The sequence below is a fragment of the Pongo pygmaeus genome, chromosome 7 (genome assembly GCF_028885625.2).
Source record: "Pongo pygmaeus isolate AG05252 chromosome 7, NHGRI_mPonPyg2-v2.0_pri, whole genome shotgun sequence".
In the NCBI taxonomy this organism is placed as follows: domain Eukaryota; kingdom Metazoa; phylum Chordata; class Mammalia; order Primates; family Hominidae; genus Pongo; species Pongo pygmaeus.
In genome coordinates this window covers 42836819-42857643 of record NC_072380.2, presented here as the reverse complement: position 1 = coordinate 42857643, position 20825 = coordinate 42836819, and the positions used below count along the sequence as shown (strand labels likewise).

The 20825-nt window shown below is 45.7% G+C and overlaps 1 protein-coding gene across 10 annotated transcripts in view; it reads left to right on the top strand.

The window, feature by feature from the left end:
• The window catches only part of SLC20A2 (solute carrier family 20 member 2), a 126466-nt gene that overhangs the window by 51449 nt on the left and 54192 nt on the right, over positions 1–20825 (top strand). For 7 of the 10 annotated variants that reach the window (XM_054499763.2, XM_063668727.1, XM_054499759.2 and 4 more), the window contains exon 2: positions 19023–19575. In XM_054499763.2, coding sequence (XP_054355738.1) covers positions 19287–19575 — 289 coding nt within the window. In that variant the 5' untranslated portion in view covers positions 19023–19286. Of the gene's footprint in view, positions 1–10810; positions 11255–19022; positions 19576–20471; positions 20607–20825 lie in introns of those variants that run through there. The other 3 variants (XM_063668724.1, XM_063668725.1, XM_054499767.2) reach the window with 3 other exon arrangements.

Sequence of the window (20825 nt, the reverse complement as noted above, 5' to 3'; positions counted from 1 at the left end):
CTTGGCTCACTGCACCCTCCGCCTTCCATGTTCAAGCGATTCTCTTGCCTCAGCCTCCCAAGTAGGTGGGATTAGAGGTGCCCGCCACCATGCCCAGTTAATTTTTTTTTTTTTTTTTGGAGATGAAGTCTCACTCTGTTGCCCAAGCTGCAGTGCAGTGGCGTGATCTTGGCTCACTGCAATCTACACCTCCCTGGTTTAAGCGATTCTTCTGCCTTAGCCTCCTGAGTAACTGGGATTACAGGCATGTGCCACCATGCCCGGCAAATTTTTTTTTAGTAGAGACGGGGTTTCACTGTTGGCCAGGCTGGTCTTGAACTCCTGACCTGGTGATCCACGCGCCTCAGCCTCCCAAAGTTCTGGGATTACAGGCATGAGTCACCGTGCCCTGCCAATTTTTGTATTGCCATGTTGGCCAGGCTGGTCTCTAACCCCTGACCTCAGGTGATCTGCCTGCCTCGGCCTCCCAAAGTGCTGGGATTACAGGCGTGAGCCACCACACCGGCCTGAAAGAGGGTGACTTTTGTAAGAGGAAGAAGAGAGTGGATCTCAGCTTAAAAACTTGAATTACATTTATTTTCCTCTTTTTTGTCTTTTTTTTTTGTTTACTTGTTTTTTTGGTTGCTTGTTTGTTTTTATCTTTACTCTGAAGACTAAAAGCAAAAGTAAGAGAGATGAATGTAGTTAACATAGGTGTTAGGAATTTATAAAAGAGCTCATCTGTTACAAAGGTTTTTGAAAGAGTGATTGCCTTAGACCTGACTTGAAATTAAACTGGCAGCTGTCACAGGAAGAGGGAATCACTGACTGTCTGCCTCGGCTGCTGTGCGGTTAAGTGTCCCTAGGGACTTAGAAGGCAGCGTGCCCGGCAACGCACCTCCTTCTCTCCGGCCTGATTTTTGCCATCTCTGCTTTTGTTTACATTTGTTTGGTTTCCACCTCATCTTTAAGTCATAGTGTCTTCAGGCCTGTGAGGCAAGTCAGCAACAATTAAATAAATCCAGAGTTTGGGGTTTTTTTGTTTTTGTTTTTGAAATGGAGTCTTACTCTGTCTCTCAGGGTGGAGTGCAGTGGCAGGATCTTGGCTCACTGCAAACTCCGCCTCCTGGCTTCAAACAATTCTCCCGCCTCAGCCTCTTGAGAAGCTGGGATTACAGGTGCATGCCACCATGTCCGGCTAATTTTTGTATTTTCAGTAGAGACAGGGTTTACCATTTTGGCCAGGCTGGTCTTGAACTCCTGGCCTCAAGTGACCCACCCGCCTCGACCTCTCAAAGTGTTGGGATTACAGGCGTGAGCCACCACACCCAGCCAAAATCCAGAGTTTTTACTTGAAGAGAAAAGACTCAAAAGCCTCATCCTGAAGAAATGTCTCCTGGTCAGATATAAAAGCCTGACAGTATCGTACTATTAACTATTATAATGATAATTTTTTTAAGTTTATATTTTTATTGTATTCTGAGAAGAAATTATCCTCAGTGACCAATGGCATAAGAAAGCTTTTATTTTCTATCTCCCCACTAACTAGTAAGCAGTGAACTTCTAAGAACTCAAGCAATCAAATTGAATCCAGCTTTGTAAGACCAATACAGATATAAAAGTATATTTTTCTAACAGCAAATCCTGGTTATTTTTTTATTTGCACATGGTAAAATTTGCTTTTTCTGGTATACAGTTTTGTGAGTTTGTACACATGCACAGATTTTTGTGACCACCACCACAAACAGGATACAGAATAACTCCAGCTCCCCGAAGGCCACTCGTGAGCTGCCCCTTTATTCAGACCCTGCCTTCAACCCTTACTCCCTGAACTGTGAAAGGAGTCTTTGAGCCACACACAGCCATGGTCAAGGGTGAAACTTCGCAGGCTACGGGGGCTTAAGCACAACCTCTGGCCACTAAGTGGCTTGTGCTGTCCCACAAGTGATCCCTAGCAAGTTAGACTAAAATATAAAAACAAGGGGAAATCTGAGTGGGGCTGGCAACTGCACAGTGTAGGGGAATAGACTTCAGAGAATCATTAATAGTTCAACCAAGTACCCACACAATTAAGTGACAGCTGCAGGCCTCTGGGAAGTGGGAGTATCAGTGAGCAGAATTGTTACAGTTTATTATTTAAAAGATCCAGTTTTCAATGAAAAATTATAAGACATGTAAAGAAACTAGCTCGTGTGAAACACACATGGGGCGGGGTGGGGGGGCAGACAGTGGAGACTGCTTTTGTGGGGGCCCAGATACTGAACTTAGCAGACAGTCTTCAGAGCAGCCATTACACATACGTTCAAAGACTAAAGAAAACCATGTTTAAATAATGGAAAGAAGTCACACTGGCAGAGTCATCAAACAGAGAATATTCATGAAGAGATAGAAATTATAAAATAAAAAAAGAACCTGGCCAAGCGCGGTGGCTCATGCCTGTAATCCCAGCACTTTGGGAGGCCGAAGTGGGTGGATCACCTGAGGTCAGGAGTTCGAGACCAGCCTGGCCAACATAGCAAAACCCTGTCTCTACTAAAGATACAAAATTAGCTGGGTGTGGTAGCAGGCATCTGTGATCCCAGCTACTCGGGAGGCTGAGGCAGGAGAATCGCTTGAACCTAGGAGGCGGAGGGTGCAGTGAGCCGAGACTGCACCATTGCATTCCAGCCTGGGAGACAGAGCAAGACTCCATCTCAAAAAAAAAAAAAAAAAAAAACTCCTATAACTCAAAAACAAAAAGCAAATGACCTGATTTTTTAAATGGGCACAGGACTTTAATAGACATTTCCCCAAAGAAGACAATACACATGGCCAACAAGCATGTGAAAAGATGCCCAATATCACAAATTATTCGGGAAATGAAAAATCATACCACAATGAGCTACCACCTCCACCCATTAGGATGGCTATCATATAAAAATATAAAACCAACAGAAGATAACAGGTGTTGATGAGGGTAATGAGAAATTGGAACTCTTGTGCACTATTGGTGAGAATACTAAATGGTGAGGCTGTTGTCAAAAACAATATGACAGTTCCTCAGAAACTTAAAATTAGAATGACCACATCCAGCAATTCCACTTCTGGGTATATATCCAAAAGGACTGAAAGTGTGGTCTTGGAGAGATATTTGTATACCCATTTTAATAGCGGTGTTACGGCCAGGCGCGGTGGCTCACGCCTGTAATCCCAGCACTTTGGGAGGCTGAGGCGGGCGGATCACAAGGTCAGGAGTTTGAGACCAGCCTGACCAACATGCTGAAACCCCGTCTCTACTAAAAATACAAACAAAATTAGCCAGGTGTGGTGGTGCACACCTGAATCCTAGCTACTCAGGAGGCTGAGGCAGGAGAATCGCTTGAACCCAGGAGGCAGAGGTTGCAGTGAGCAGAGATCGAGCCACTGTACTCCAGCCTGGACGACAGAGGGAGACTCTGTCTCAAAAAAAAAAAAAAGGATTATTCACAGTCGCTAAAAGTCACAGCACAAATGTCCACGGATGGATGAATGGATAAACACAGTGTGGTCTACACCTACAAGGAAATACTACTCGGTTCCAAAAAGGAAGGAAATCCTCATACATGCTGCAATGTGGATGAACCCTAAGTGAAATAAGCCAGTCACAAAAGGACAAATGCTGTGTCATTCCACTCCTCTGAGCTCCTTAGGCTGTGAGATTCATAGAGACTGAGGGTAGAATGTTGGTGGCCAGGGGTTGGAGAAAGGCGAGAATGGCAAGTTATTGTTTAATGGGTACAGAGTTTCAGTTTTGAAAATGAAAGGAGTTCTGTGGCTGGATGGTGGCAGTGGTTGCACAGCACTGTGAATATACCTAACACCACTGAACCGTACACTTTCAAATGGTTAAGATGGTAAATTTTATGCGATGTGTATTTTACCACAATTTAAAAACATTTTGTAAAAGAAACTCTGCAGTTGAAAAGTATAATAACCAAGATGACAAGTTCGCTAGAGAGGCTTCGCAGTAAATTAGAGTTGCCAGAAGAAAGATCCACAAACAATAGAGATGTTGCTGTAAGGAATGAAGAAAAATGAACAGCGCCAGAGAAATCTGGGCCACCATTCAGTGCATCAGTGGGAGAACAGACAGAGAAGGGGCAGAAAACAATATTTCAACACTTAAAAATAGGCCAGGCGCGGTGGCTCACGCCTGTAATCCCAGCACTTTGGGAGGCCGAGGCGGGTGGATCATGAGGTCAGGAGATCGAGACCATCCTTGCTAACACGGTGAAACCCCGTCTCTACTAAAAATACAAAAAATTAGACAGGCGTGGTCGCGGGCACCTGTAGTCCCAGCTACTTGGGAGGCTGAGGCAGGAGAATGGCGTGAAGCCGGGAGGCAGAGCTTGCAGTGAGCCGAGATCGCGCCACTGCACTCCAGCCTGGGCGACAGAGTGAAACTCCGTCTCAAAAAAAATCATGGCCAAGCACGGTGGCTCACACCTGTAATCCCAGCACTTTGGGAGGCCAAGGTGGGTGGATCACTTGAGGTCAGGAGTTCCAGACCAGCCTGGCCAACATAGTGAAACCGTGCTTCTAAAAAATAAAAAAAATAGCTGGGTGTTGTGGCACATGTCTGTAATCCCAACTACCCGGGAGGCTGAGGTAGGAGAATCGCTTGAACCCAGGAGATGGAGGTTGTGGTGGGCTGAGATCACACCATTGCATTCCAGCCTGGGCAACAGAGCGAGACTCTGTCTCAAAAAAATAAAAAAAAAAAATCTGTAGTAATTTATTTTAACTTCCCAAATTTGATGAAGAACACTAATGTACACATCCAGACAACTTAGCCAAATTCGGTTAGGATAAACACAGACATACTGCAGTCAAGAAGTTTAAGATACAGAGAGAAACTCTTGGAACCCGCAAGAGAGAAGTGACTGTCAAGTCCAGTAGAACTCAAGTAAGATGGACAGCTGACTTCCATCAGAGGCAGTGAGGCCGAGAGGCAGCGGATGGCATATTAAAGTGCCAAAAGAATTCTTCATCCAGCAAAGCTGTCTTTCAAAAGTGAAGACAAAATAAAAACACTGCCATGTAAATAACAGAGATTCCATCCATTGCTAGCAGAACTACCTCACTAGAGGAAGGCAGACGCAGCAGCTCACACCTGGAATCCCAGTATTGTGGGAGGCCAAGGCCGGAGGATTGCTTGAGCCCAGGAGTTCTAGGCCAGCCTGGGCAACATAGTAAAACTCCATCTCTACCAAAAAGACTTGCCAGGCACAGTGGCACACACCTGTAGTTCCAGCTAGTTGGGAGGCTGAGGCAGGAGGATCAAGGCTGCAGTGAGCCATGATCGTGCCACTGCACTCCAACCTGTGTGTCAAAAAAAAAAATTAAACAAAAAAATACTAAAGGAGGTTCTTTAGGCTGAAAGGAAGTGACACTAGACAGTGATTTGAGTCCACACATACACACACACACACACACACACACACACAGAGCTCTGCTAAAGATAATTAGTTAATGATAAAAGACAATATAATTACATATTCATTTTTCTTTCTTAACTAATTTAAAATATGAAAGAGCAGCTTCTATCTGGTTGCCCTCCAGTTTATAAGAAAGCTCTATGCTGACCTTGAAACAATCTCTGTAGCCCCAAGTTTTCTTTTTTTTTTTTTTTTTTGAGACGGAGTCTCGCTCTGTCGCCAGGGTGGAGTGCAGCAGCGCAATCTCGGCTCACTGCAACCTCCGCCTCCCAGGTTCAAGCGATTCTCCTGCCTCAGCCTCTCGAGTAGCTGGGATTACAGGCATGCGCCACCATGCCCAGCCGATTTTTGTGTTTTTATTAGAGATGGGGTTTTACCATGTTGGGCAGGATGGTCTTGATCTCTTGACCTTGTGATCCGCCCGCCTCAGCCTCTCAAAGTGCTGGGATTACAGGTGTGAGCCACCGCATCTGGCCTTCTTTTTTTTTTTTTTGAGACGGAGTTTTGTTCCTGTCACCCAGGCTGGAATGCAATAACACGGTCTCAGCTCACTGCAACCTCTGCCTCCTGGGTTCAAGTGATTCTCCTGCCTCAGCCTTCTGAGTAGCTGGGATTACAGGCGCCCGCCACTAAACCCGGCTAATTTTTGTATTTTTAGTAGAGATGAGGTTTCACCATGTTGGCCAGGCTGGTCTCGAACTCCTGACCTCAGGCGATTCACCCGCCTCGACCTCCCAAAGTGCTTGAATTACAGGCGTGAGCCACTGCGTTCGGCCTAGCCCCAAGTTTTCTAAAGGAAAAATGCAGGCACAGGGAACTTGACAAGCTCCACTTTTTTGGAGGGGGGTGCTTTCTGGGTCTTTTATTTGTATGCATTGTGTCCATCACCCGATGAGTGTACCCAGGGAAATCAGCTGACCTCCCTGAACATTCCATGCAGTGAGAGAAGCGGTGAGGAAATAAATGAGTGACTCTGATGCCTGGTCATCTCAGCCCCCCTTTACAGGCACAGTGGGTGGGAGAAGGGAAGGGCTGTGATTGTCCTGACCTCTGGGAAGGAGGAAAGGTGGGCTGGAGGCTGGGCTGTTAGCACCACCCTCTCACAGTTTCGAGGGCTCACTCCGGGCTTAGGTTTGCCAGGGTGCCCTTTGGTCCAAATGCAGGCCTTGTGCTTAGTCGTGTGCCCTGTTCCACCTCCTGGCCTGGAGGCCTTTTTGTGCTGCTGCTGCTGTCTCAGGGCCAGCTGCATGGCCGAGATGCTCAGTGGCTGCGTGTAGACCAGCAAGCAGAACACCCGGCTGGCTGGATGCCCTCGGGGTCTGGAAGGCCAGGCCCAGGTGCTCCCGCATGATATGGGAGCAGCCTTTAGCTGCCTGGCTGCCCTCCCAAGTCAGGCTCTCTTGGATCATGGTGGCTGCCAGCCGTAGACCACACCCACCCACACTTCATCAGACTGCACACTGGATCCGTCAGGGGACACCATGGGGCTGCACCTCATTCTGCCCCCATGGCCTCTCCTGCAAAGCTCGAAGATAGCTTTGAAAGCACAGAGTGCAAGAAAGATGATCTTTATCGTGCATAGGGAATTAAGAGCCATGAGCATTCTCAGAGTGAGGAAATAGTTTTCAAAGAAATCTTATAAAATGTGTTTTCTCTTTTGTGTTTTTTACTGCCATCCCATGGTTTTGTGACGGTATTAATAATATCAAGCCAGTGCTCATGGTTTCTTAATTTAGTAAAAAGATTTCACTCTCAGTCTCCATAGAAGATGAGAGGAACTGCTAAATTTCTACCTGACTTACCAATCAAATGAACGCTCTTGGGACTATATTGCCTTGTTTAGCCTGTTTATACTGCCAATTTAGCAAGTTATTAGTGGAGTGGAATCAGGTTTTCAGATTTCTGATGAAGCACTTCAAAGACTTGAACAGATTCTCCCACATGGCAAAGAGGAAGAGGCTGCCTAGATCAACTTAATAATCATTTGTCCTCTGTTGCTTTTTCTGCTGGCTAAGAACAATTGCTTAAGAATCTCTGGAATGATAACAAGAAATATGGGTCTGTAAGCTGAGCATGGAAAGGAGTTAAGATAATTTCATTTGTCAGCTCCTCTGTTTATATTAATGTTGCATTAATGGAAAGAATATGCGGTTGTACCAGGAACAAAAAGTTTTATAAGTACCATCCATATTTTTATTGAACCTCCAATAGAATCAAAACAAAGTTAGCAAATAAACATGTAAGAGCCATATCTATTTTCATACATGGTTCCATTTTAAACTGTCTCTGAAAGGAAAGTATTTTCCTAATATAGCTCTTAGAACTTAGCCAAACAGTCCAACATTTCAGGGCACAGAATTGGAACAAGTGATCCTAGGTTTGTCATTTGATAGAAGTTTCATATGTTAAGCAATTTGCTCATGAATATCTACCTATTTTTGGTTATGAGTGAAGAAAATACCTAGAATATCTGGGAGGGCGGGGAATCTATCTATAGTGCATACGGAAAGGAAGAAAGGAGAAAATGTTGAAGAGTCTTTTCTATGTTAGAGAGTAGGAATAAATTCATAAAGCTTGGCTATTCTCGTCCCTCGCTTCCAGACAGTAGTGTGCCTCCGACTCTCCAGCAAGGCGGTGATCTACTTTAAAAGTCTCTACTGCTGGGGAGTCCACATTTCCAGTGGGAGCTCACTTCGGTGGGCTGCAACCTATTCCGTTATAAATGTGTTTCTCCTATCCAAATACAGTTAGTTAGTTTGTTTGTTTGTTTTTAAGACGGAGTTTTGCTCTTGTCACCCAGGCTGGAGTGCAATGGCACGATCTCGCCTTACTGCAACCTCTGCCTCCTGGGTTCAACCAATGCCTCCACCTCAGCCTCCCTGGTAGCTCGGATTATAGGCAGCCGCCACCATGCCCAGCTAACTTTTGTATTTTTAGTAGAAACGGATTTTAGTAGAGACGGAAACAACGGCGTCTCACCATGTTGGCCAGGGTGGTCTTGAACTCTTGACCTCAAGTGATCCACCCACCTTGGCCTCCCAAAGTGCTGGGATTACAGGCGTGAGCCACCGCGCCCGGCCCAGTTGTTTTTCTTTTTTTTTTAAGAGACTGAGTTTTGCTCTTGTTGCCTAGGCTGGAGTGCCCGGCTCACTGCAACCTCTGCCTCCCGGGTTCAAGCGATTCTCCTGTCTCAGCCCCCTGAGTAGCTGGGATTACAGGGACCTGCCACCACGCCTGGCTAATTTTTTGAATTTTTAGTAGAGACGGATTTTCACCATGTAGAGAGATTTTCACCATGTTGGCCAGGCTGGTCTGAAACCCCTGACCTCAGGTGATCCACCTGTCTTGGCCTCCCAAAGTGCTGGGATTACAGGCATGAGCCACCGTGCCCGGCCAAATACAGTTTTGTTTTTTTTTAAGACAGGGTCCTACTCTGTCGTCCAGGCTGGAGTGCAGTGGCAACACTCCAGTCTCACTGTAGCCTTCACTTCCCAGGCTCAGGTGATCTTCCTACCTCAGCCTCCTGGGTAGCTGGATAATTTTTGTATTTTTAGTAGGGATGGGGTTTCGCCATGATGCCTAGGCTGATCTCAAACTCCTGTGCTCAAGTAATCCGCCCACCTTGACGGGATTGCAGGGATGAACCACCTCGCCCAGCCTAAATAATAGTCTTTTTTCTTACATGAAAGACTGTTTCCTTGTGCTGTGTCCAAACTGCTGGGATTGCAGGCATGAACCACCTCGCCCAGCCTAAATAACAGTCTTTTTTCTTACATGAAAGACTGTTTCCTTGTGCTGTGTCCTCAAATTAGATAAAGAGAGGCTGATATATTTCCTAATAATAACTTTTTCATGGACTCATTGAATTGTAAATGTAAAAGGAAAATAACAAATAAAATCTTACAATTACGTGTCATACGGTCATTCAGATTCCATTTGAACGTCACCAAGGATGGCACTTACATATCCTGAGGCAGCCTTTCTACTAAAAAAAAAAATATTTTCCATGTAAGTCATGTCATACCTTCAAAATCTTTTCTTCTTCAGGACAAATCATCCTAACTCCTCTAACTTTTTCTCATTTTAATTATTTTTTGCTATTTATTTCCTTTTCCTTTAAAAATATATGCACTTAGATTTATTTATTGTAGATTTATGCAATGCCTTCCCAGAGAGTAAGAGGCTGTGTGGAAAACATCTAAATATCACAGAAGCTTTACGGCTGGGAAGAAACTTCCCTGTGGGAATGAGAAGAATGCGGAGGGAGTGTGGACAGAGCAGGAATGAGACCTGGAAGGGAAAAGGGCAGGGAAGGCTGAACCCTCAGGGTCCGAAGCAGGAATCTTAGCTAGAGAACCAAACGCCAAAGTAAGTCTGTTCATGTCCCATAAGTCCACGAAGGCCGTTGACTGCACTGCTCAAGACAGGGTCAGAATTTTCCACCCCTCCCTACAGGACAATTCTGTGGCTCACAGTTCCAGGCTAAACAGCCTCTTCCTGGCCCTGTGGTCTCTGGTTGATGTAGAATAATAGAGTTGGACAGGACCAGAAGATGTCATCTGATCTTGACAATTTTGAAGGGTGAGGGCCCGGCAGCATTCCTGTGAGTCCATCCTCTTTATTAGCCTCCCTCCTTCCCATGTCTCTCCCTGTCCACCCCCAGCTTAGGCCCGGAGTTGGACCTCGTATCATCAGGGCCTGGCAAGTGTCAGCCAGGAGCATCACTTCCTAGTTTTTTGGCATTGCTTTCATTTCAGTGCCTCCTACCCTGGTGTGGTGTGGTGTGGAGTGGACTCATGGGAAGGAGACAGTGCATTTAGGGACTCATTGTTTAAATCTACTTTCAGTGACGCAGCCACATCTTTAAAATGACCAAAATTGGACTCGATTACTGCTAAAGTCCCTTCAGACCCTAACGTTCTATGATCTTCTAACTCTGTAAACCAAAACAGGAATAAAAGCTTAATTATAGGTTGCTTCTTGTAAGCATTAGCTTCAAACAGTTTCAGGAGAAAAGAGGCCAGCAGAGTCCTTGGCAACATCGAGATATTTTCTATTCAGTTCAGTCTTGAGGGCCAAACCTCAAGAGAAGGATAAGGAAGATGAGGGAAGAACTGAGAAAGACTCTTTGTGACTGAGCATGGGCCCTTTGGAATATAAATTGAGTATAGGGCTGGGCACAGTGGCTCACGTCTGTAATCCCAGCACTTTGGGAGGCTGAGGTGGGAGAATCAGTTGAGCCCAGGAGTTTGAGACCAGCTTTGGCAACATAGTGAGACTTGTCTCTACCAAAAAGAAAACAAAATTAGCCAAGCATGATGGCATGTGCCTGTAATCCCAGCTACTGGAGAGGCTGAGGTAGGAGGATCGCTTGAGCCCAGGAGTTTGAGACCAGCCTGGGCAACATAGGGAGACCCCTCCCCAACCTGTAAAAAAATAAAATAAAAATTAGCTGGGTGTGGTGGTGCTTGCCTCTAGTCCCAGCTACTCAGGAGGCTGAGACAGGAGGATTGCTTGAGCCCAGGAGCTTAAGGCTGCAGTGAGCCATGATCATGCCACCGCACTCCAGCCTAGACAACAGACTGAGACTCTGTCTCAAAAATAAAAATAAAGGAATAAATAAATAACTGGAATATAGCAGAAGACTCCACACCATGCAGAGACCTTTTTACCAAGTGCTCCAATACTAGACAAAAGGATATTATTGACGGTGAAAAAGATAAATAAAGGGAATACAAAATGTGTTTTATGTTTTACATCGTAGGTAGTAAGCCTGGAGAAAAATTGAGGCCCCGGCTGAAAGCATAAATAGATTCATGGTAAATTCATTTTGTTTATTTAAGAAAACTAAGCCTATTTTTGTGTTATGTTCCTAACTTTTTTTTAAAAAAATGTACTTCGTAGTGTTTTGAAGGGTCTTCCAGTGATAAAAGTGGTCATTGCACATCGTAGAAAATTTTGGATAACGTCAAAAAAATAAAAAGAGACCTAGAGAGAAGTGCAATTAACCTTTGGGCTTATTTCCTGAAAGTCTGAGCCGGTACTCTCTTAAACATAGCTGAGGTCATATGGCTAATGTCATTGTGTGTTCCCAAGTTTCACCTAGGATCACTGTGTTCTAGTGTCATGAAAATCTCTCAAGTTACATCATTGTAGTGGTTACCTAATATTTCATCTTTTAGACAAAGTTGCCTTAGCCACACCCCTGACCGGGAACATTTAGATGTTTCTTCTTTTTTATGATCATAATAAATGACACTACAGTCCTCGTCTGTGCATTATTTGCCCACATTTCAAAGTCTTTGCCTATTTGCTTGAGCAATTGAGGCTGATGTCATAAAGAGCACCCATACCCCCTGAGTGCTCCTCATTCACAATCTAGAGCCCTGGAGTTGCCATGCATCTGACCTGGCCTGGTGAGTTGACAAGAACCATTTTCTTTTCTTTTTTTTTCGTCTCACTCCGTCACCCAGGCTAGAGTGCAGTGGCTCAATCTCAGGTCACTGCAACCTCTGCCTCCCAGGTTCAAGTGATGCTCCTGCCTCAGCCTCCCGAGTGGCTAGGATTACAGATGCACACTGCCATGCCAGCTAATTTTTGTATTTTTAGTAGAGACGGGGTTTTGCTGTGTTGGCCAGGCTGGTCTTGAACTCCTGACCTCAAGTGATGGTCCCGCCTCGGGTCTCCCAAAGTGCTGGGATTACAGGCATGAGCCACTGCGCCCAGCTAAGAACCATTTCAATAAGAAGATAACTACTTTTTTTTTTTTTTTTAAGAACTGTGTAAACCATTTCTAACTATACTTAGGTAGATACCATTACAGAAACTTTCATCACAGATACATAATAGTTACCCTTGCAGAACTGATTTAAGAGTTGACTTTGGGGTCACAGATCAGAGTGACCCTGTGATTGTAGCTTGCCCATACTCAGACTTTCTCTGAGTGACGTCCTTGCAGCTCTTGGTCTATGAAGTGCCCAGAACTTCAGATTTAAAGGATCTTCAGTCTGTGGTTCCCCATGGGAATGATTTTCAGCTGAAATGTTTATAGTTGCATAAACTTAATACTAATGAATGGGTTTCTACCGTGAGATCCTCTAGAAGCCATCTGGAAGGCTTGTCTGCAGAAAGCCGGCTTTTCTTTTCCTTGTAAATTTGAAGGGAGGTCCGTAGGCTGGCCCTGGAGCAGGCCTTTCCTCTCTTCCCTGGCCCCGGAAGAGTCACGTCCCGAGCCCCTCCTCGATCCGTCTCCTTGCTGCCATTGTTTTAAATGTGCTGTGACATCACCCGTCCCTGAATCCTTGCTCGACTGAGTGAACTGGCTGGGTTTTCTGTGTCTCAGCAGAAGATTCCCTTTCTCACTGAAAAGAGAACTGTGGGTTTTTTTTTCTTTCTTTGTTTCACTGTATAATCTATATACCATCCTAGGGGACTTGGTGGAGGTGGGGGGCAATGCTTGCAATATAGATAAGGGAAAATATCAAAAGTGAACATTACCTTTTATGACCAGCATTTTTCTGATCACTTTTATTGAGGTAGACTGTATATAACTCAATAAATAAAGCTCAGCAGTTGTGAGTGAACAGTTTCGTGAGTTTTTACAACACATGCAGTAATACAGCCACCACCATACTCAAGGTGCACAACAGAGCTCTCCCTATATAGACATGGGTGGTTGTTTCTCTTGGGTAAATACACCCCAGATTGGGGCTGCTAGGTCGTGTGGCGAGTGTACACTTCACTTTTAAGAAATTGCCAATAGTTGGCTGGGCACGGTGGCTCATGCCTGTAATCCCAGCACTTTGAGAGCCATGGCAGGTGGATCACTTGAGGTCAGGAGTTCAAGACCAGCCTGGCCAACATGGTGAAACCCTGTCTCTACTAAAAATACAAAAATTGGCTGGAGGAGGTAGTGCATGCCTGTAATCCTGGCTACTGGGGAGGCTGAGACTGGAGAATTGCTTGAACCTGGGAGGCAGAGGTTGTAGTGAGCAGAGATCGAACCATTGCACTCCAGCCTGGGCAACAGAGTGAGACTACATCTCAAAAAAAAAAAAAAAGAAAAGAAATTGCCAGTTGGCCAGGGACGGTGGCTCACACCTGTGATCCCAGCACTTTGAGAGGCCGAGGCGGGTTGATCACGAGGTCAAGAGATCGAGACCATCCTGGCCAACATAGTGAAACCGTGTCTCTACTAAAAATACAAAAATTAGCTGGGTGTGGTGGTGCGCACCTGTAGTCCCAGCTACTCGGGAGGCTGAGGCAGGAGAATCACTTGAACCCAGGAGGCGGAGGTTGCAGTGAGCTGAGATCACTCCACTGCACTTCAGTCTGGTGACAGAGTGAGGCTCCGTCTCAAAAAAAAAAAGAAATTGCCAATAGTTTTCCAAAGTGTCTTTACCATGTTGAGTGGTTTTTTTCTTAGTGCCCTTTTAGTGTTTCTCTTCTCTACCTCATTGCCTCCCTTCTTCCCTTAAAAAGTCCCTGTCCAGGCCGGGCGCAGTGGCTCATGCCTGTAATTGCAGCACTTTGGGAGGCCAAGGTGGGCAGTTCACAAGGTCAGGAGTTCAAGACCAGCCTGGCCAACATGGTGATAAGCCCTGTCTCTACTAAAAATACAAAAATTAGCTGGGCATGGTGGTGCGTGCCTTTAATCCCAGCTACTCGGGAGGCTGAGGCAGGAGAATTGTTTGAACCTGGGAGGCAGAGGTTGCAGTGAGCCAAGATCGCGCCACTGCACTCCAGCCTGGGCTACAGAGCAAGACTTGGTCTCAAAAAAAAAAAAAAAAAAAGTCCCTGTCCCTCACAACATGTGTCAGTCTTTAACCAAAAACAAGGTCAGTGTCTGCATGTTGAGGAAGAAGAGCAGGTCTAAGGGAGGAGGCTGGGGAAACCCACAGGACTGGGAAGAGAGTGGGGCACAGGGCTGCCTGAGAAAGATCCTTCCAGAAGGATTCTGGGACCTCTCGTTTGTTATTCTTCCTGTGACTACAGCGATGCCAGTAATTTCAAGTTGCTTGAGGCAAAACACTTCTACCCAATTAAGTTTATCCCTCACAATAATTCTATAAAGTGCATGCGCCATCACTATCCCCATTTTATAGATGCCGCAATTCAAAAAGTGTGTTGAGGTACCCAGGGTCAGCCACTAGAGAGGAACAGAACTGCGACGGGGCCTTATGCTTTCCGACCTTTGCCCCAGGGCTTTATCTACTAAGAATGGTAACAGTCACCACATATTGATTGCTGGCATTGAGCTTTGGCCTTCGAGTTTTCATGTAATCAGTGGCGAGGCATCTGCCACAGTCCCCACGGTTCAGGTGAGTCATTGAGGTGACTTGCCCGGGGTTGCATAGCCAGGAGCTGGCCGGACGGGAATGGACCAAGAGTCCCCGACTGCAGGTCCTGTGCTCATTACCCTTCTCCACGCAGGAGAAACGAATGTTCCTTTTGTAACCAAAGACAGGAAAGAAGGTGGCAAGCCTTTTTCCTCAGGCAGGTGCTTTGGACTTAGGCTGGTGGGCTGAGGGTGTGAGTGTGAAGAAGAAAAGCCGCATTAAAGAGCATAGGCACAATTGTGGAAATGAGTTGTCTAAGGCTGTTTAAGTAGGAGAGGGGATCTCCGGGCTGACACACTGACAAGGGGAACAACAAGGTGATTAACAACGTCCCCAAGCAAAACCAGGCCAGGGCGAAGCTGCTCGGGGCTTGTGCCAGCCGCTCTTCCCACCCAGGGTGCTCCTGTGGTTCACCTGTGTGGGTTTCATGAGTTTTGACAGCATGTACAGTAGTACAGCCACTGCCACATTCAAGGTGCACAGCAAGGGAGTCCTCCATTAAGACACAGTAAACCGGCCGGGCACGGTGGCTCAAGCCTGTAATCCCAGCACTTTGGGAGGCTGAGGCGGGCGGATCACGAGGTCAGGAGATTGAGACCATCCTGGCTAACGGTGAAACCCCGTCTCTACTAAAAATAAAAATAAAAAAATAGCCGGGCGTGGTGGCGGGCGCCTGTTTAGTCCCAGCTACTCCGGAGGCTGAGGCAGGAGAATGGCGTGAACCCAGGAGGCGGAGCTTGCAGTGAGCCGAGATCGCGCCACTGCACTCCAGCCTGGGCGACAGAGCGAGATTTCGTGTCAAAAAAAAAAAAAAAAAAGACACAGTAAACCCGGCTAGTTCACCCAATCAAAAGCGCACCTGTGGTCAGACCCCATCCTAGCCCCAAAAAGCAAAACTAAAAACAATGCAAAAGAGAAGAAAAACCCACTCGGTTATTTTTCAGTTCGGTTCCATAAACCATCTATACTCTCTCCACCCCCACGTTTAATCCACCATCTGGTCCTGTTGGATTTTGCCGCTGCAGTTCTCTTAAATCATCGTATTCCCTCCCACCCACCACCGTCCACATCCTGGTCTTGGATGCCTCATCTCATGCCTAAGCCATGCAGCGGGCTCCTGACTCATCCTCCGTGTTTTTGCTTGCCTTGTATCCAATGTGGTCGCCACACTGCAGCCAGAAGGATCTTCTGGGCCCTGGTGTGGTGGCTCACACCTGTAATCCCAGCACTTTGGGAGGCCAAGTGGGGTGGATCACCTGAGGTCAGGAGTTCAAGACCAGCCTGGCCAACGTGGTGAAACCCCATCTCTACAAAAATACAAAAAAATTAGCCGGGCATGATGGCGGGTGCCTGTAATCCCAGCTACTCAGGAGGCCGAGGCGGGAGAATCTCTTGAACCCAGGAGGCAAAGGTTGTAGTGAGCCAAGATCGCGCCACTGCACTCCAGCCTGGGTGACAGAGTGAGACTTTGTCTCAAAAACAACAGAAAAATTCCTAAGTCTGGGCCGGGCATGGTATCTCACACCTGTGATCTCAGCACTTTGGGAGGCCGAGGTAGGAGAATCACTTGAGGATAGGAGTTTGAGACCAGCCTGGGCAGCATAGGACGACCCCGTCTCTACAAAAAATTTAAAAATTAGCAGGGTATGGTGGTGCACGCCTGTAGTCCCAACTACTGAGAAGGCTGAGGCAGGAGGATCGCTTGAGCCTGGGAGGTTAAGGCTGCAGTGAGCTATGCTTGTGCCACTGCATTCCAGCCTGGGTGACAGAGCAAAAAAAAGGAAAAGCCAAGTCTGGTCACACCAATACCCCTCTCTGATTAAAACCCTTCGGTGGCACCCCACTGTCCACATGGGGGCCAGTCTTTAACCAGACCCACCCGACCTTCATCCTGGTTCCCCTCACCCTGGCCTGCCTCCTGGCCCCCCCTTCCCACCATGAGAACCATCTGGAATGAGTGTGTCCCCCCCTACCCCCCACACCAGGCCCAGCATGACTCTGGCCGTCTGAGGTCTCAGGTGAGCCTTTGCTGCCTGCTACACCACGTCCCACCGGCTGTGCTCTCACGACACTGTGTGGCACCATCTCCTGCCTGCATAGTTCTTGTCACCAGTTTATAGACATTTATGTGTTGCTATGATTAGTGTCTGTTTCCTTCACTGGACTTCCCAGATGTGCCAGGACCACATCCATTTCTGTTCATCGCCGTATTTCTCAATCAATAATTGAATATTGTTCATGTTTGCCCTATTGGCAAGGTAGCCTGGCAAACAAGATTTTATCAGTAATTTGTTTATATCTTGAGATAGATCATACTGGCCCCCAATTTTTAAAGTTTTGATTTTCATGCATTGATTTAGTGTGCCTGTCATATTAATAAAATACTCTTTCAGTGGAATGTTGTCTTTTGCCCTTAGAGTGGTCTTTTCATTTGTCTCACTTGGGATCTGAATCTCCAAAATTGCAAAGGCTGAAAAATCTTAGAAATGATAACAACTATCAGTGTATATTTTCTGTTTCATTGTGTGCCTATAGCATTGCACATCGATGATGCTCAATGTTTGCAGATTTGTTTATTATATATTATTTTCATTTGAAAAGCATGTAACCACAGTATACAGTTTGGGGAGGAAAGGGAAAAAATTGTCTGTAACCTTACTGTTCAACCTCTGTTATAATTTTAGTATATACCCCTTGGTATTTTTATGCATTATTTTTTATTTTTATTTTTTATTTTTGAGATGGAGTCTCGCTGTGTCGCCCAGGCTGGAGTGCAGTGGCATGATCTTGGCTCACTGCAACCTCTGCCTCCCAGGTTCAAGCGATTCTCCTGCCTCAGCCTCCCGAGTGGCTGGGATTACAAGCATCTGCCATCAGGCCCAGCTAATTTTTATAGTTTTAGTAGAGATGGGGTTTCACCATGTTGGCCAGGCTGGTCTTGAACTCCTGACCTCAACTGATTCACCCACCTCAGCCTCCCAAAGTTCTGAGATTACAGGTGTGAGCCACTACACCCGGCCTTTTATATGCATTTTCAACATTGCCATAATCACAGTGTACATAAAATTGTGTGTCCTGATTTTTCCCTTTAAATAACCTTATTGATGGGTCAAATTATTATATTGTATATGGTGTGGTATTTATTCAGTTCAACTCAATAAGCATTTATATGCTTGATACCACTCAAAGAAAATATACAGTGCCTTGGCTCTCCAATAATAGAATACCATAATTACGAAGCTTGCAGTGACTTTTTTATTTCATGGATGTATCTCATGGCATCTCCTCTCCCTCCCAGAAGCAGAAACAGTGGCGTGGGGGAGGGGCTGCTCCTTCTGGGGTCAGGGAAGTCCTCTCTTAACGGTGACATTTGAGCAGGGACCTGAATGCAGGGAGGAGGGAGCTGTGCAGCTGTGGGGGAAGATTCTTCCTGCAGAGGGATCCTCAGGTACAAAAGCCCTGAGGTGAGAGTGTGCCTGGTCTTTCCAAGGGATTGCAAGGGGACAGTGACACCAGGGCATTGTGAGGGAGGGGAGAGGAGCCAGTGAGCTGTGAGGAGGCCTGAAGGGTCTTCCTGACCCTGGTGGGGCCTCTAGCTTTTCCTCCTAGTGAGATGGGATAGTGGCATCATGATAGGATTGCCTCATTCTCCAGGCTTCTCTGTTCCTCTCTGGGGCCTGTCAGTTCCTGCCTTGGTCACCCTCCAGATGAGTGACCTCTCGCCAGGCCTGTAAACTCTCCCAGACACATGCATGATAATATACTGTGCTCATTGCTTATTCGTAAATGTGGAGGTGGGTCGTTGGCCACACCCAGCGGTATCACAGACTCAGATTTGGTTATTGCTGTTCCAGGAAACCGGGCACATTCCACATATTTCAAAAGCCATGCAACTAAATTTCTCATTTCTTAATCTTTTGCTCATTTGAGGCACGTGTTCCTCTCTGAAAATAATGACCAAATATGTTTTTCCGATTGCATGAAAAATGTAACCTAGTAAGGATTACTATTAGTCTGTAATTATTAAGCATGCTTCAACTCCTGACAATTCTAGAAACCAGGATTTTTTGTTGTTTTTGGTTGGGGGTGGTTATCCTAATTATAATCTTCCTTGAATTGCTTTATGGTTAGGTCCGTCACATGCCAAAGTTAGATCCCATTAGCAGGCTTAAAACATTTATTTCTGAAAGAACAAACTGTTACAGGTTGCTGAGTATAATTGATTTCTTTTGTTTCCTTTCTGCTACAGGAGGAGACATCACAGCTTTCCCAGATCGGGAGGAAAAATATGGAATGTGTTTTACCGCTGACTGAACACAACCAAATGAACTGTCCTGACAGTAGTTTGCAAACCAGCAGCTAGCAGTTTGTCCAGCCTCTAACATTGTCCAGCACTTTCCAGAGCAAACTCACTGTTTACAAGAACTCTTGGCCTTACGAAGTTTATAACCTCAAGCTTTGTTTATTTAAAATATTCCTGCAAAAGAAAAGTAACCGGCACCCACTTTCCAAAATGGCCATGGATGAGTATTTGTGGATGGTCATTTTGGGTTTCATCATAGCTTTCATCTTGGCCTTTTCTGTTGGTGCAAACGATGTTGCCAACTCCTTTGGTACAGCCGTGGGCTCTGGTGTGGTGACCTTGAGGCAGGCATGCATTTTAGCTTCAATATTTGAAACCACCGGCTCCGTGTTACTAGGAGCCAAAGTAGGAGAAACCATTCGCAAAGGTATCATTGACGTGAACCTGTACAACGAGACGGTGGAGACGCTCATGGCTGGGGAAGTTAGTGCCATGGTTGGTGAGTAGCCTCTTCTCTACACCGATGGGACATCCGCCCACTGACCCGCTTCCCTGCAGTACTTTGCCCATAGCCATAAATGTGATTTTTGCTTTGGCTTTTCAAAAACTGGTTGGATGTTTCATATTTACTTATTTTTGCTTTCTGCATATTAATTTATGATTTTTAAAGTGTTTAAATATCAGGCAACCATTTATTTTCTGAACTTTTGAGCAAACTTGGTTGCTAAAATAGATTTTAGCTAAGTGAATACTTTTCAGAAAGTACAGAAAAAGACCTTTGTAGAACAGCGCTTTATTATTTTAGAGTTGTTTGAAGGTTGTCTAAGTGAATGTGTTTTCAAGGTTGATGTATGAAATTTCCAGGAAGGTTGATTTAGATTTTTTTCTTAAGGTTTTTCACCAATTAGGAGGCAATGTTTTGAAAACTTGGATGTCAAAAATAATATTTATTAGTCTAACTTTTATATTCACAGTTTAAGTTCTAAAGAAGTTACCAAATAAATCTTAAGTGCGTGTGTTTCAAGAAATTCTGGTCTCTTAGATTATTTGTCATCCTTTTGTTGGCTTTTGTTTTGATTTTCTGATTCTACCTCTGGGAGCTCCATTTGGTATGTTTGTTTTGTTTTCCGGCCAAAAAATAATGTGCGTGTTGCCTGGTGATAGCATGACCTTTTCTTGCAGTTTCAAGTTGTCTAGATGAAGTGTGGAGGTGTGTGAACTGTGTGAATAAGCAGAGTGGCTGGTTGGACAAAGTGATGTCCCCATGGCCTAGGCGGACACAGATCCCGGCCTTGTGGGTCTTCCCATCACTGCCCTCGCTACGACAGAAAAGAACCTTCCGGGCAGGCGTGTGTTAAGTGCAGCTGACAGGATTCTTTTTCTGCTTGCCTCTAGGTAGAGATGACGACACAACAGACAGCTGATGTATACGGGTAATTTGGTTAGGGAGAAGAGGGTTAGAGAGGAATTCTACCGCCTTCTGCTTTCAACAGGACATATCCTCTTATAGGAAGAGTCCTGCAGCAGGAGGTAAGATGCTGGTATACCAAGAATACAGCCACATTCCCCCGAGTTCTTTATTTTGTCACTTACATTTTTTCTTTTTCTTTTTCTTTTTTTTTTTTGAGACAGAGTCTTGCTCTGTGGCCCAAGCTGGAGTGCAATGGCGTGGTCTCCGCTCACTGCAACCTCCACCTCCTGGGTTCAAGCTATTCTCTCACCTCACCCTCCGGAGTAGCTGAGGCTATA